The 15,867-nt window shown below is 61.5% G+C and overlaps 1 protein-coding gene across 6 annotated transcripts; it reads left to right on the top strand.

Moving 5' to 3' along the window:
* Positions 1-285: 285 nt before the first annotated feature.
* Positions 286-14,631, top strand: Als2cl (ALS2 C-terminal like). Of its 6 annotated transcripts, none has more exons than XM_023700636.1 (27): positions 286-346; positions 2,499-2,600; positions 2,690-2,849; positions 3,431-3,629; positions 3,848-3,913; positions 4,252-4,417; positions 4,581-4,712; positions 5,345-5,464; positions 5,967-6,025; positions 6,151-6,217; positions 6,297-6,493; positions 7,204-7,269; positions 7,498-7,596; positions 7,682-7,843; positions 8,033-8,144; positions 8,618-8,695; positions 9,080-9,210; positions 10,108-10,281; positions 10,374-10,470; positions 10,556-10,713; positions 11,102-11,173; positions 11,348-11,521; positions 12,286-12,328; positions 12,545-12,606; positions 12,705-12,866; positions 13,086-13,182; positions 13,326-14,631. In XM_023700636.1, the coding sequence occupies exons 3-27, from the start codon at positions 2,699-2,701 to the stop codon at positions 13,401-13,403; spliced, it is 2,922 nt and encodes a 973-aa protein (XP_023556404.1). In that variant the 5' UTR covers positions 286-346; positions 2,499-2,600; positions 2,690-2,698; the 3' UTR covers positions 13,404-14,631. The 6 variants fall into 6 exon arrangements, with proteins under 6 accessions (XP_023556404.1, XP_023556407.1, XP_023556405.1 ...); XM_023700637.1 differs by lacking the exon at positions 286-346 and adding an exon at positions 499-1,030 and having other exon boundaries at positions 2,742-2,849; XM_023700635.1 differs by lacking the exon at positions 286-346 and adding an exon at positions 624-1,030.
* Positions 14,632-15,867: the final 1,236 nt, after the last annotated feature.

The raw sequence follows: 15,867 nt of genomic DNA, 5'->3' as shown, positions 1-15,867 counted from the left end.
CCTGAGGGCCTACAGGGCCAACCCTTCTCTGAGCTATGGGTTCCAGGAAACCACTGGCCCTGGATATTCACAGAGGTCAGCAAGGTCACAGGGCTGTACCCCAGGCCAGGGTATGGCCATGGGGCCCACCTGGGGTGCAGGGTTAAGCCCCAGGCCCCAGTCTGCCCTGCATGGGATTCTAGCAGCCTTGGGACCTGGGCGGTGGCAGGGAGCCCAGGCAGTGACCCTGGGTGCTTCACTCCGCCTCCTTGGAGGCCCTGCCCACGATGGCACCAGGGCGGGCAGTGACACCAGAACCAGTGGCTCAGTGAGGAGCTGCCCCCAGCACCCAGCATCAGCTGTGCAGGTAAGGGGCGGGACCGCTGCCCCTCCCCACCTGCTGCACTGTGCTTGGTCCCTTGGTGCACTTGCTGGGGCTGTTGGGTTCTGTCCCTGTGTTGTCCTCCCCTCCCCATGGTTGCCCTGTGTGGGTGCAAGGCAGCTTGGGGACAGCCCCTGGGCTGCACAGGCAGAAGGGCTAGACAGACCAAGAAGCAGGACGGTGGTGTGGTCATATGGGGCAGCACGAATGCACGCTTGACAGAGTCAAGTGTTTGGGAGATGCAGGTGACTGCAGAGTCAGGAGGTGCCAGGGGCAGAACAGGGTGGAGGCGGTGCGTAGAGATGGAGACAGAGACGTAACAGCTTCACTGTCTCCTTGTGTGCTGGTTGAAGGGGCCAGCCAGGAAGCTCAGGAGGCCCCTGCCTGTCTAGACCAGGAAATACCAGAGTGAGGGCTGGGACAGGGTGCGGCTAGGCAGAGGGCCGGCAGGGAAGCGGGAGGCCCGAAGACCTCAGCAGTCGCCTGCTGTGGGCAGAGTGGGCTTGTGGAAGACAAAGCAGGTCCAGCTGCAGCCGACGGCCACAGGGACAGAGGTGACCTACCTGTGCATGCCAGAACTGGCTGCACCCCACCCCACTGTGACACCGAGCCAGGCTGGGGAGCTTGAGGAGGCCAGTTCCTGCCGGGAACTTGCTGTGTGCTGCTGGGGTGAGTCACCCAGCCTCCCTGAGAACCATGTGTGGCAAGGCCAGGAGCCTAGGTCTGGGCTTGTAAAGACTTGGCAGAGAGCATCCGGGGACCTCCCACCCTTCCTGGGACTCAGTTTCCCCATCTGTGCATCATGCTTGGCTTGCCACTTAAGGGAACTTTGAACTGGACGAAGAGGGAGAACAGATGAGGAGATCATGCCCTGGACCAGAGCGGGTGGGCTGGGGGCCACTCTCCGGGTGGGGATCCCAAGGGGCTGGCAACCCAGAAGGACTCCAGCATGGGCGGCTGCCAACCATGCCTGCAGGACTCTGCTGAGCACGTCACGGGGCTGGAGAGCCAGGTCCCACCCCCAGAAGCTCCCTCCCCAGGTGGCTTTTTGAGGGGCAACTGCAGTAGTTTGGAAAGCTGTGGTCAGTTGCACCTCCATTGCATGAGATGGTGGCAGGTTCAGAGAGGAGCAGGGCCAGTCCTAAGCTAGGGGGTGGAGGGACACCAGGGTTCTGTCCTGGGAAGCATGGGATGACCTGGGGTAGTTTAAGGCCATAAGGACAGGCTTCTCCTGCCCCATTTCTGGAGACACAGCTGAGGGTCTGTGAGAACCTAGCCACTCTGCCCACCTCACACCTTGGAACCTATGTGACAGGGTCTGGGGTCAGTGGAGGCAGCGGTGGCCGAGTGTCCAGCTGCTTCCCCTTCCTTCCCGGAGCAGCTACAGGGACAGGAAAGGTGGGGTGGGAATGAATGCCGGGCCCCAGGCCAGGGTTCCACCATCTGGGAACACTGGGTTCCTCTGAAGGAGGCCTGTGGCATCTTTGGGGGGAGCCCTTCTACTTGGCATATGGCCATCCTCAGCTGCCCTGCTAATGCCCCCACCCAGGCCAGCTAATTCCAGGGCTTCAGGCAGGATCAGGGAGAAATGCAGCCCCAGGGGCTCGAGCTCAAAAACCTTCACATGCTCCATGGAGAGGTTTCTGCCTGGGTCACTCAGGATCTCACTGTCCTTCCTTCAGCTGGGACGCTCAATTTCTGTTGATCTCTACATGCTCGGAAGCCCCTCTGGCAGGGGCAGAAAGTCCTGTTTTTCTCTGGCAGCACCCCACTTCTTGGGGCAGCCTAGCCTGGCTGGGAGTGGTGGGCTCCTGGCCCTTCACCCTCCTCACTGCCCTCACCATCTCCTCCAGGAGGTTTAGTGAACTCTGAGTTTGGGTCCACTGCGACCTTGCTGAGGCCCGTGTGGCTCTCCATGGTGGACAGAGGCAAAGCCAGGCCTCTGTGGGCAGAGTCTAGAGGCTGGGTCTGGCTTGCTCTCCCACCTGCGCTGCATCCTCCAAGGCTCCACAACTCGAAGCCTCAGAAATCCCCTGCTTCTTTCCAACCTCTTCTGGCTTACATGACCCTGTTGGGTGACTGATTCTGGGGTCTTGAGGACAGGACTGGTGCCTCTGACAGCAGCCCCTGTCTCCAGAGACTGCAGGTCCTGAATGATGGTGAGGTGTCTAGGACACCCTACACGGGCCGTTCCTGGGACACTCAGGAGCCAGAGCCGTGTCTGAGCAGGGACGAACAGGTACTTGCAGGGACAGAGGGCTGCTTCCCTGGGCAGTTGAGCCCTCTCAGCAACTCCACCCTTCTCTGCTGGCCTGCTCTGTCCTGTAGTGGGTGGCCATGGGCCTTGCTTCTGGGCTCGCTCTGATCTGTACCTACCCAGAAGTCACCATGTGCAGCCCAGAGGAGGCCCTGCTGAAGCTAGAGGATGCCTTCCTGGCCAAGTTGGCCCTCATCAACACCCACATCCTGCAGCCTTTGCTCTTGGTCGGTGAGTCCAGGCTCCTGGGGGTGGGCAGGGAAGGAGGAGCACCCCCTGGGACTGAGTGCCACCTTGCTGGCCCTCTGGGCTGCAGGCATCTGTGTCGAGGGGCAACACAGGCACTGGGTGTTGTGGCCCACAGCTGCTGGCTGCTCTTGAGGGGCCAGGCGGCGAGCCTGTGCCGCTGCCTGGTCTGCCCGATGTGGGGCAGGAGTCCCTCCTCTCTCGGTGCAGGCCTGGTGGGGGCTCCTGTCACCCGGGGCCCCAGGGGTGCTGGGAGAGCACTGATTAGGAGGCGGCATGCCTGGGCTTTGCGGAGTGACCTTGGGGAGGTGCTGTCCTTTCAGGGCACCTCTGCATCTACCACGTGGAGACAGCTGAGGACTGTAGCGGTGCTACACACTCAGAGCTCTGGATGAGCAGCGAGGCCAGAGTCACTGGTCAGGGTTGCCCCTAGTTACAGGCGGTGCCTGTACCAGCATCTAGGGACACTGCTCACTGCTCCAGGCGGGACCCTGGCCCCAGGGACGTGGGATCCTGCTGTGGCCTCAGGCCCTGTCCCACTCACCATGTGGCCTTGCCCTGTGCAGACCCAGAGCCCTCAGAGCCCAGGGGTCAAGAGTGCCTGCAGCTCTTGCAGCAGCTGCACAGGAGCTCCCAGCAGCTGTGGCAACTGACCAAGCAGAGCCTGCAGTCCCTGCAGAGGAGGCTGTGCCAGCCACGCACCACTGGCCTGGAGTCCCTGGTGCTGCTGGGCAGTGCTGACCGCATCCTGCAGGTCCACCTGGAGTAAGATGGCCAGGGTGGGCGGGGGGGGGGGGCTCATGGGGTGTGGGTGTCACCTAGTGGATGGCCTTGGACATCCAGGCCTGAGCCTCGGGGCCTCTTGAGGAAAGAACACAAGTTACTTGTGTCACAACTTGATGGTGCCCCCACTGCTCAGTGAGGGAGTCTGGGACCCCCAGCAGGGCAGAGGCTTAGGTTTGGAGCTGAGCACTGTGCCATAGGTACATCGAGTCCTACACAAGCTGCGTGGTGGTGCAGGTCTTCCAGCAGGTGGCAAAGAGGAACAGGTGAGCAGGGGCTTCGGCAGGGACCCCATGTGTGGGGGATACAGGCAAAGAGCCAGGCCTGGGGGAACCTTGCCCCCAGAGCAACAGGATCATAGTTGCAAAGCATCCTCTGGGCTGATCCCCACTGAGAAGAGGGAGGCAAGGCCCAGTGAGGATGTCCCCCAGCCTGGTGGCAGGGCCCTTCCTGCTCACCATGACCCTGTAATCAGCCCGCTCTGCCCACTCTGAGCCATGGCTGCTAAATCCAGGTGGGCAGCTGAGGTACTTCAGGTGGGGCAATAGGTGGGCATGACAGGCAGTATGGGGGTAACCGGGTGCATGCCCCTCCCTCTCCACAGAGAATACTGGCAGATACAGAGCAGGCTGCTGCAGAAGCACCTGTCTGGTGTGAGCTTCGAGGGCCCAGTGGATGCCCTGCTGGGCCAGGCCCTGCACCAACCACTGGCACAGCACCTGCAGCAGTGTGTGCCCCTCCTGTTGCGCCTCAGGGGCACCCTCGGAGAGGTAGGTACCAGACACCTGTGGAAGGAGCAAGCATTGAGGGAGGGGAAAGGTGGGGTCCAGGTTCGGGGGACCCAGCCCTACCAAAGATCCAGGAGGCAGATGTAGAATCTCGCTTTGGGTGCTCCAAGCTCCCTGAACCCTCAGTCTATCCTGGCCCTCACAGAGCCACCCTGCCTGGGAGCTGGTCATGAATGCCATCACCCTCCATGGGAACCTGCAGTCCTTCCTTGGGCAAGAGCTGGACCAGGCTGCAGCCACCCAGGCCCTGGGGCACAGCCTGAGAAACCACCTAAAGGTGAGTCTGGAGCCAGAGGAGTGGCCATGCCAGGGGACCCACCGGGGGCAGCTTGAACTGCTCGCTGGATGCTCCCTGCTTTGGTTTCCTTGGTCGGATGAAGAATTGGAGGCTGAACCAGATGGCTGCTGCTCACCCTCATCCATCTACTGAGTAGCTCGTGAGCCAGCCTTGGCCTGGGGCAAAGCAGTGTGGAAGCTAGAGGTGGCGGCCCACACCTGTAACCCCAGTACCCCGGAGGCCAAGGCAGGTGGCTCATGGGCCGTTCAAGGCCAGGCTGGGCTACATAGTGAGTTTAAGGCTAGGCTGAACTGCACGGTGAGACCCTGTCTTGCAAAAACCAAGCCCTCCCCATCCTTAGTATGGCAAAAAACTGCACATTGGATTCTCTCCAGGGGTGGGGTCACCAAGCACCCCTGTGTCACCACCCAGAATGTCACACCCTGCCCTAGAGAAAGTCCCGTGTCCTGAGAGGACTTGGCAGGTCTGAGTGGAGGGAGGGACTGCAGAGCTGAGGGCAGTGCAGAGGGACACAGAGGTGTCACCTGGTGGCTGTCACAGACCTGCGGTCCCCCTGGAGGTGTCTGGGAGCGCAGCATCTGTGTGGGCCTGCCTGAGCCTGTATCCCCCAGGACATGCTCTGCACCCCGGCTCACCGCCTCCTGCAGGACAGCCAGGACATCCCTGTGAGGGCCACACCCCTGCAGGCTGAGCGTGTGCTGCTCTTCGATGACACCCTGGTGCTGCTGCAGGTGAGGGCTGACGCGCTCTGAGTTTCACACCAACCCCGGGGTGGAGCCCTTACCTGTGCCAGGCTGCCCACCCTGGACCTGTACACAGGCTGTTGTCTCTGCTGCTGGCCTGTGTCCATAGGCCTGGGCCTTGAGCCCCTCCCTGCTGGCCACAGAGCCATGGGTGACCTAGCTGGGCTAAGCCCAAGGTTGTACACAGACTGTCCCCACAGGAAGGGACCTCCCTCCCATCTGGCTCAGAGCAGGGTAGCCTTCTGGGTGGAGGGATCCCGGCTTAGAGCAGGAGGGTGCAAGGAGGAATTCAGAGAGCCAGGAGGGGGGAGAGCATGGCTGAGCAGATTTCAAAGAGCTGAGGCAGTTTCTCTTGGGCTGGGAGGCTCGAGGCTCCAGTGCCTGCAGACTCCTCTGGTGGCCACGGGGCTGGGGGTGCCGGGCTGGCTGGGGTAGGGTGGGTGGAGCAGGCAGCAGGCCTGGGCCAGGCAAATTTGCTGTCCTCCTGCAGGGCCCCAGTGTCCACTCCTTTGATCTGAGGCTGGTGTGGGTGCACCCCGGGCAGGACAGGTGAGCCCCAGCCCAGCTGCCCTGCCTTCCCTCCACCCCTCAGCCCCTGTACTTGCCCTGGGAGCCCCTAGGCCCTGCTGCCCACTGCACATGCACTGGGGCCAGCCAGCTACCTCCATCTCCAGGTGCACATTCTGTGTCCTAACTCCCGAAGAGGAACTCTCCTTGAGGGCCAGGGACTCCCTGGGCCGGGTGAGTGTGCAGTCGGGGTCCTTGGGCAGGGGGACCCGGCGTCTTGGGCAGAGCAGTGAGCCGCCCTGTATCCCCATAGGCGGTGTGGCAGAGGAAAGTGAGCCAGGCTGTGTGCCAGGCCCTGCGTGGGAAGAAGGATTTCCCAGTGCTGGGAGCCGGCCTGGCACCCTCTGAGCCCCCAGCCTGCCGCTCTGTGGCCTATACCTTCTGTGCCGAGGGCCGCCTCTGTCGGGCCACCTACGAGGGCGAGTGGCGCTCAGGCAAGCCCCATGGCAAGTGAGTAGTAGCTGGGCAGTGGAGTGGGGTAGAATCTGTGTGGCAGAGGCTGACCTTGAACTCATAGGATCCTCCTGCCTCAGCCTCACAAGAGCTGAGTGTACAGGCGGGCACCACCATGCCCCTAGCAGAACAGTTCTCACTTTGCGGTGGTGTTGGAGGGGTCCCTTGAGGCAGGGTTCTCACCTCTTGTAAAGGTGGGGAAACTGAGGCCCAGAGACTGGATTTGTCCTAGGTCCCAGGATAGGTTACTGGGTGAGCCCAGTGCAGTCACAGTTCTGTGTGGCTTCAGGCAGGACAGTCTGAAGGATACATGGCCCCGCTATAGCTGGGAAAGGTGGCTCAGAGCAGAAGGGACTCACAGGGTTATGCTTCAAGGATGTCCTGTTTTTAAGGTCTTGCCTACTTTGAGGGGGTTCTGGGGGTACGTGCTGAAAGACCAGAGAATGGCACCTCATCCCAAGAGCGGGGGTACACTCATGAGCCAGGATCTGGCTCTAGCTGAAGTTCAGCTCTGAGCTTCCGCGTGGTCAGAGGGCAGACGAAATCTAGAGTTTCTGGGTTGCCCACGGGGTGTGGTGAGTGCCCAATGGGGCTGCTGGTGCAGAGAGGGTTCCGGGGGGTGAGGGGAGGACCTCATGGAAGCCTGAGGCTATGGCGGGCTGGGTCTGGTGGTCTGACAGCTGGGGGCATCACCCACTGCGTTCCAGGGGGACCTTGAAGTGGCCGGATGGGCGGAATCACGTGGGGAATTTCCGCTGGGGGCTGGAGCATGGGTAAGGCTGGCGGAGAGAACCCGGGCTGCATGTGGTGGGACCCCAGAGGCTGTGTCTGAACTCTGAGCAGGAGCAGAGAGGCTGGAGAGACAGGTCCACCCCTGAACAAAGGGGCACCAGCTGGAGGGCGGGGGTGGGGCAGGAGGGTCCCAGGCACACGGACACAGCTGAGGGCCGGGCCTCATGGGGACAGGGTGGGCACTGACCACCAGGCTCCTCATGCATCAGCTTCGGCATATACCTGGTTCCCAAGGCCACCGAGGACACATTTGACTGCTACAAGTGCCACTGGGAGGAGGGCCGCATGTCCGGCTACGGCATCTGTGAGTAAGTGGCCCTCCCTCCATGGGGTGGGGGCAGGTGTGTCCTTAGGCACCCTGGGCATGAGGCCAGCCATCTGTGACCCCTCTAGGTATGGCTCGGTGGAGGTGTACAAGGGCTACTTCCAGGCCGGCCTGCGCCATGGGTTTGGGGTCCTGGACAGTGCGCCACAGGCTGCCCGGCCCTTCCGGTACACAGGCCACTGGGAGAAGGACCAGAGGAGTGGCTACGGAATCCAGGAGGACAGCAACAGGTGACGCCTCAGCGCACTGTGCCCTGCAGCCTCTCCCTGCTCCCCTGCAACCTCATTGTCTGGGTCTACCCCCGCAGATCTGTCACATGGGACTCACGTCCCCTCCTGCTGTCCTCCAGACACCCTTGCCCAGCCAATTCCTTGCTTCCTTGGCCAGGCGACAGTTCTGACCCCCATCCTGTCCCCCAGGGGTGAGCGTTACATCGGCATGTGGCAGACTGACCAGCGCCATGGCCCAGGCGTCGTTGTCACGCAGGCGGGAGTCTGTTACCAGGGCACTTTCCAGGCCGACAAGATGGTGGTGAGTGGGGGACCTGAGTGTGTCCTGTACTTCCCAGCTCCTGGGTGATGGGAAGACAGGGCAGGGACCCAGCTCTGCCAGCCACTTACCCTGGCCTTGCCCAATGTCAGCTCCTGACAGCCTCAGTTTCCCCAAAGCAACTCAGGCAGAGTATTTCTGTAGACTCCCCCAGACATCAGGAAGGGTATGTGCAGTGACAATCCCATGTCCCAGGTCCCACCATCCTGTGGGATCCTCAGGGAGCCTCAGAGGTGGAAGTCATTGTCCCTAATGTGCAAATGACAAATAGAAGCCAAAGGGGTCAGTGTGACCCTGGGGCAGTGACAGGGAAGTGCGGGGACCCCCAGGGTGAAGAGGGCACCCAGAAAGGAGATGCTCAGGCTGGCTCTGAGCAGCCCAGGGGTGAAGGTGTCTTTGGGGTCCCCTGGATGTCCCCTCCCCAGTCTTGATGCACCCTCCCCTGTCTTCCCCAGGGCCCCGGCATCCTCCTCTCGGAAGACGACTCTCTATACGAGGGCACCTTCAGCCGTGACCTGACCCCCGAGGGGAAGGTGGGCATCACCAGACAGACTGAACAGTGTCCCCACCCCTGGGCCCACAGCTGAGAGTGTGGGGGAGGGCGGTGCAGAGTTCCCCTGTGACTGAAGGGGACGGGAAGATGGGTTTTGTGTCCAGTAGGTTCTGAGGTTTGTCTGGCCACATCTCCTCAGTGACCCGCCCACTGCTGGGGAGCAGTCCCTGGGGTCACTGCCCTCCACCCCCTGCCTGGTTCTCCTGCTCATTCCCAGCTCCATCCATCTCTTGCTCAGAAGGGGGGCAGGGGAGGGCCTGTTCATCCTCAGCCAGTCGGGCCTGGATGGCCAGTTCTGAAGGCATCGAGGGACTGCCAGGCATCTGGACACATAGCCCTGCTTCGGTCCCCCACCTCTGTCCAGGGCAAGATCACCTTCTCCACCGGCTTCACCCTGGAGGGCTCATTTGGCAGTGGGACAGGGAGAGGGCTATACACCCAGGGGGTGCTGGACACGGCTGCCCTCCCACCCGACCCCAGCAGCACCCGCAAGAGGTGAGTGCAGCTGCCTGGCCTGGCTGTGCCAGGGCTCCGTGGAGGTGCCGGCCGTTGCTGAGAGCCCGGGAGCCAGGGCACAAGAGGCTCAGGCAGGGGTAGCCGTGCATGCCTCAGACCTATGGCAGACAGGAGGGCTGGGCTGGGCCTAGACCCTAGGGTCTGCTGTAAAAGGGGTGTGTGACCCTTTACGGACCAGACACGCCCAGGAAGAGGGCAAAGCAAAGGATGTCGCGGTTGATTTTAGACGGAAGAGACAGACAGGCCCTGCGGTGGCCATGGCTGCGCAGTGCCCAACGCTCACTCCCTGGCAGCCCAGGTGGAGAAGGGGATTTGCCTACTGCACTGTGTCACCATGCAGCAGTACTTCAGAGGCAGACAGACATTTTTCTCCCCTGTGAGGACAGAGTTCTTCCTTCTGGAGGCCCCGTCCCTTTTGGAGGGGACTCCAGGGAGGGCAGTGTTCAGACGTGAAGAGTGGCCAGCATCTGGCTGACCTGGGGTCCCTGCACGAGGCTTCTCCCAGGCAGCAGGCACTGGACTGGACAGGGGTTCCTTGGAGATGCCGGTGGGGCACAGGGGTGCCGTGCTGCCCTCTGGACAAAAGCACAGCCAGGCTTCATCCAGGGCCCGATCCGCTGCTGGCCAGAGGTCTCCAGGGCTTCAGCACTGGGCTCTCTGGTGCCAAGACTGCTGCCCCTGGGACTTGGCCCCAGTCCTTGGTCTCCTCTTCCTGGAATTCTGGGATCCTGTGTCACACAGCTTGTTCTCTTGGCCTCTTTTGTCAAGGCCACCCCATGTGCATGCCGCCGTCCACCCCTTTTCCCAGGTCTGGCCTCTCCAGGGCCAGGTCAGGGCCTGCAGTTCACCTCACCACCTCTCACTGTTCCGGGACAGGCAGCTGGGTGTGGGCGCCTTCCCCGTGGAGAGCCGCTGGCTAGGCGTCTACCGCCCCTTCCAGGACTTTGTGCTGGCCGGCTGCCCCGGAGAGCTGCAGGAGGCCCTGCTGGGTTTCCATGCACAGAGCCGACGGGAGCTGCGCCGGGACCAGCACTATCTGAGCTGTGTGAGGTGAGGCAGATGGGTGTGAGGGCCTGCAGGTCCCCGGGCGCGGTGGGCCCGGGTGTGGGTGAGGGACAACGCAGTGCCTGTGCCCCCCCCAGGAACTGCCCAGAGGACGAGGCAGGAAGGATGGAGGACATCCTGGATGAGCTGCTGTGGTACCGGGAGCCCGCAGCCCTGCAGCAGTACCTCCGGAAGGTGAGGTCCTGGCCCGCTCAGGAAGCCAACCCTGCTGGGGAGTGGGCGGTCGCTGAGTGTCCTGTCACCTTCACCCTTGGCCCAGGCTCTGAGATCTGCAAGGCACCCACTGGGGAAGCTGCTCCGTACCCTGATGCTGACCTTCCAGGCCACCTACACAGGCCTTGGGGCCAATAAGCACCTGCAGGGGCTGGCGCAGGAGGAGGTGAAACAGCATGCCCGCGAGCTCTGGGCTGCCTATAGGTGAGCCCTTCCGGGAGCCCTCCTCACCATCTTTGTCCCTGGTGCCTGAGGGGTGGCTCCTCCAGCATGGCCATTCAGCAGGGGGCCAGAAGGTGGCCAGCAAGTGGCTGCCAGCGCAGGCGACAGAGACAAAGCCAGGGCCAATGGCAGCTCTGGGCCAGTGGCCCAGGCCATCCTAGGCCCTGGGGACTTAGAACAGCTGCAGGCCAGGCTGTGACCCTGTGGTCACCATAGATAGAAGTCAAGTGCTGCAGACCCCGCTGCTGGGCTGAGTGTGCGCCTGGGCCCACATCCCATGGCTCCAGCCCTATGTCCTAACTCCGCGTGCTCTGGGAGAGGCTGCTCCTGCCTGCAGGTGGCAGCAGGCTGTTATTTTCTCTTGTAACAGGGGTCTGCTGCAGGTGGCCTTACAGCGCAAGGGCCGGGCCCCAGAGGAGGAGTCTGAAGACACAGAGATAAGGTGACCACCTGGCCACCTCCCTGGGGCCTCCCTGAGTAGGAGAGGGGGCACGGGGCAGGGCTGGTGCAAACACTGCGAAGACATGTGAGCTCTGTCTTGTGAGCAAGCCAGGAGTGGACTGTGCACAGTGCCTGGCCCGGGCTGCTGGCCCCAACCTGTCCCCGTCTCTCTCAGGGACATGCAGGTGCATGGACTGATGCTGCCCCTTGTGCTGCCCAGCTTCTACTCAGAGCTCTTCACCCTCTACCTGCTTCTGCACGAGAGGGAGGATGCTCTCTACAGCCAGGGCATCACCAACCTCAGCCTGTTTCCTGACACCAAGCTGCTGGAGTTCCTGGACGTGCACAAGTGAGCCTCTCCTGCCATCTTTGCCAGGGCCGCTCCGTCTTCAGTGAAACTCGGGAAGGGTCCTCGGTCTGCAGGTGTGGCTGGATCTAGGTGCCCACAAAGCCAAGCACTGGTCTCTCTTTGGTCGTCTTCTGGCTCCCCCTTGTGATGGCAAATGTTATAGCAACTGCTTTAAGATCAGAGCCTCCCTAGTCCAGGTGCCTGCAGCCTCAGGGGTGCTGGCATTTCCTCCCCAGCAGTGTCAGTGGGGTCCCTCAAGTCCTTTACTGGCTTGGCCTGGGTCCTTGGGCTCCCCCTGAATGCAGCCATCACTGACCAGGTGCTGGGCACTTGGACGGTGAGTAGGGACAGGAGGCTCCTTCTTTATTTTTTCTGAGACAAGTCCTCCTTGCTCTGCAGTTCAGCCTGGCCTTGAGCTTTCTATAGCCCAGGCTGGCTTGGGCTTTCAGTGATCTTCCTGCCTCAGCCTCCCAAGTACTGGGATAGCAGATGTGAACTGCCACGTCACCCACCACTGAGGAATAGCCTTTCTCCCTGGCCACGCTGGTGTGTCCACCTGTGACTGACTCGCCCCTGACCCCACGGGCTGTGCAGCCCCCCTCCTGCCCCCGTGGGCCTTGTCTGTCACATGGCGCTGGAGGACCACTTCCTCAGGAGTCTTCTGGCGGCGGGGCCGTTTCTTCCAGCTGCCTGTGCTCCGTGAGCACCTCGCCCCTGGAGCCGTGGAGAGTGTTGTATCCCCTGAACTCCATCTCCCGTTCTAGGCACCTGTGGCCTCTCAAGGACCTCCAGCTGACCAGCAATCAGGTGAGCGTCAGGGCCCCAGGCCATCCAGCTGTCACTGTGACTACCGGATCCCCAGCCCAGAGCCCAGCTGCCCCGTCATAGTTGCCTGGAGCAAAGCCCACAGTGTAGCCAGGGTCACTCTGTCCTCTGCACAGCCGTGCTGTGTCCACCATGGTGGAGAGGTGGGCAGCAGAGGGCTTGGCGCTGGGGCCTGAGCTCACCCTGCCCCTCCCCCAGCGGAGCTCCCTGGTCAGGGACAAATGTTTCCTGTCAGCCATCGAGTGCCTACAGAAGATCATGTGAGTCCTCTGGGGGGTGAATAGGGTATGGCTCGGTGGTGTGGGTGGCTGTGGGTGGGGGGCGGCGGAAGCACCCTCAGGCCATAACCAGGAGCTAGCAACTGCTGCAGCACCACTGTGGACCCCCGGGAGAAGCTGGGCATGCTGGAGAAGACGTGCCGCGAGATCGAGGCCACGGTGTCCCATGTGCTGGGCCGGGAACACAAGCTGCCCATGGATGACCTGCTGCCGCTGCTCCTCTATGTGGTGTCACGGGCACGGTGAGGACCCCTCACCTCCAGCCACTGTCCCTGAAATCTGTGGACGCTGGGGCCAGGACAGGCGGGGAAGCTGCGGCCCAGAGAGGAGCCCCACCTCCAGGGCCCCATGGGTGCCAGAGACGCAGCAAGGGCCACACTAGCCCTCCTCCCCTGCATGGCTCCGCCCCCAGGGACCCTCTCTGCTCTCTCTCACTATCTTGGGGGCGGGATGTTCTCCAGAATCCAGCATCTGGGGGCCGAGATCCACCTGATCCGGGACATGATGGACCCCGTGCACACGAGTGGCCTCTACGACTTCATGCTCACAGCCCTGGAGGTGAGCCTTGCTCGGGAGCTGGGGACACCACCCTGGGGACCTCAGACTGCGTCCCAGGCCCAGTGGGGAGGGCTGCCTCTTGCCTCCTGGGCTGCGGCTGCACGGGCACCAGTGCAGTGGCCCAGCCTCATCTCTCTCCCCAGTCCTGCTATGAGCACATCTGGAAGGATATGAGGCTGCGCCGCCTGCCTGGCCACTGGGACCTCAGGAGCCTCTGCTAGCTCTGTGCCTGGGCACACACCTCCTGCCCATGCCTGGAGCCAGTGCCACGCACAGGGCGGGCCTGGGGGGTTGGTGCCTAGTTCTCTCAGGAGCGCCTCCCACTTCCCTGGCTGCATGAGGGCAGGGGACAGGGTGCTGGCCTCCAGGCCAGTCTCTGATGACCTCCGCACCTGGGGGCGAGGAGCCCCTGTTCCCTGAGAATGTGCCCACGTGACCCTGTCTCTGCTGCCACATACCTGGGCAGAAGGCTCCGTCCTACAGCAAGCTCTGTCCCCGGGAGTGTCCCTTAGGACACGCCACCTCCCCGGCTCTGCCCTGGGCCTGCTGGGTGTGGGCTTGGAATTCAGGAGCGCAGTTTGCTCACCTGTCTCACGGATTGGCCAAGCCTTACCCTCAGCAAGTCTCAAGTAGCCTGTGATCCACCTGCTGTGGCATCTGGACCTTCAGGGGACACAGCACTGAGCCATGAGGCCAGCCTTGTTTCTAACTGAGAAGCACCTGTCGAGGCCAGCTTGATCTTGGGGCAGCCCCGTTCCTGTAAGAAAGCCCCTCACACTGAGCCAAGGCTGGTTTCCCAGCAGCCTCAGGGCAGGGCCCCAGGGACCACCACGCCTGGCTGCGCTTCCATGCCCTCCTCCAGAAGAACTGGGAAAGGTTTCTGGTCTGGTTCTACCCAGTGTGTCAGTCTGAACACAGGGCCAGAGCTCTGGTCCTGCCAGTTGCTGTGACAAAACATCTGAGAAGAGTGACCTAGAGGAACAGAGGTTTATTTTGGCTCAGGGTTTCAGACACTTCGGAGGCTTCAGAAGTTCATGGTCATGGTCAGCCAGCCCCGCTGCCTGCGGTCAGTGACCAGGCAGAAACATGGCAGGCAGGCGGCTGAGGAGGGCTCCTCACCTCATGGCAGCCAGGAAAGACGGGAAGACGGAGAGGGCAGAGAGGAGAGAAGAAGAGGGAGAGAGGAGAAGAGGCCAAGGACAAGAAACGCCTTCCCCTCAGCACCTCCAGTGGCCATGCCCCTTCAGCCTGGCCCCACCTCCTGAGCCGAGCCTCACAGCTAGGCCAGGCTTCCTCCCTGTCTCCTAAGTGAACACTATTTGAGGGGTGCTTTTCTGGAGCATTACTACAGTTAGACCCTGCTTTTTCTTCCGTTTCAGCAAAGAGCCCATTTTATCTTTTAATGGCATCTTCTGCCTGTGGGTGATGTCATTAAAGGTCTCACAAATGCCCAGGTAACTGCCCACTGCTTGCGCCCTGGCTGGGAGACCAGCACCCTCAAATGACTGCTGGGGTTATGGGGTTCGTGTGTACCTCAGGAACACAATCTTCTGCGCATGGGAAGAGGTTAGTGCTGCAGCTAAGCCCAGGGCTTGTCTTGGGAGATGTCACCTGCCCAGACTGGACCTCGACCCCTGCAGTCCCTGCGCCACCCAGCCATGGTGCTGGCAGCAGGCACACTCTCCAGCCTTCCTGGGCCTTGTGTGCTGGTGTCACACTGACTTGGCCCCTCACGCTTGTGTGGGGCTGTGTGTGGGTGACTGGGGTCCTCACCTGGGCTCTGCAGAGTTGGTCCCCTGGCTGGCTCCGCCGATGTCCACTGCCACAGGGTCCTGCTCTCCATGTGTGTGTGAACAGAAGGCCCAGGCCCACACAGTCCGCTGCTAGGGATGTGGATTAGATCACAAAGTCGTTCTATGGGCCGCGCCAACACACAGGGCCAGCCCCCTGGCCACCGGCTCAGTGAAGACCATGCATTCAGGAGGGAAAGGGCTTCCCAGGCCTCTCAGCTGTCCCAACGCTGTACACAATGGCTGCCTTCCACAGGTTAAAGGAGGAGAGCTTGAGCTGGGCTCACAGTTTTAGAGAATTCGGTCAGTGGCTGGCTGGCTTCGAGGCAGTAACCTACCACGGAGAAGCTTTACGCTGATGTTCCCTGGAGGTGCTTACTCTTTCTTTCAAAGTGACTGTTATGTACACACTACTCAGGGATCTTCGTAGGGCCTGCTGAGGCCAGGCTGCCTGAGAAATAAATCGTAAGTGATTGCAAGACCGCCGGAGTGAGTTTTTATTTTAGGAGGACCTATGCAGGAACACGGGGGCTTAGCACACTGCACAGAGCCCTCCTAAACTAACCAGGAAGTGGGAGGAGAGGCTGCTTACATGGCAGCTGCAGACCTGTGATTGGCTCACGTGTAAGTCTGTGATTGGTTCAAAGTTGGGCCTTGTGAGTGGTCTGAGTGCAGGCTGTGCTTGGTTCAAATGAATGGGCATCTAGGACAATCCGGCTGTCATGGTAGCAGGTCAGCTGATTGACTGACAGCTGTCACACCTCCCTGAATATTGGGGGAACTGAGATGGGAATCTTTTTTTTTTTTTTTTTTTTTTTGGTGGAACCAGGGATTGAATTCAGGCCCTTGCGCTTGCCAGGGAAGTGCTTATTCTGCTGAGCCATCTCCCCAGCTC

The sequence above is a fragment of the Octodon degus genome, unplaced genomic scaffold (assembly GCF_000260255.1).
Source record: "Octodon degus isolate 3935 unplaced genomic scaffold, OctDeg1.0 scaffold00126, whole genome shotgun sequence".
NCBI lineage: Eukaryota > Metazoa > Chordata > Mammalia > Rodentia > Octodontidae > Octodon > Octodon degus.
The sequence above is the reverse complement of the archived record's forward strand: the minus strand, read 5'-3'. Positions and strand labels throughout refer to the sequence as shown.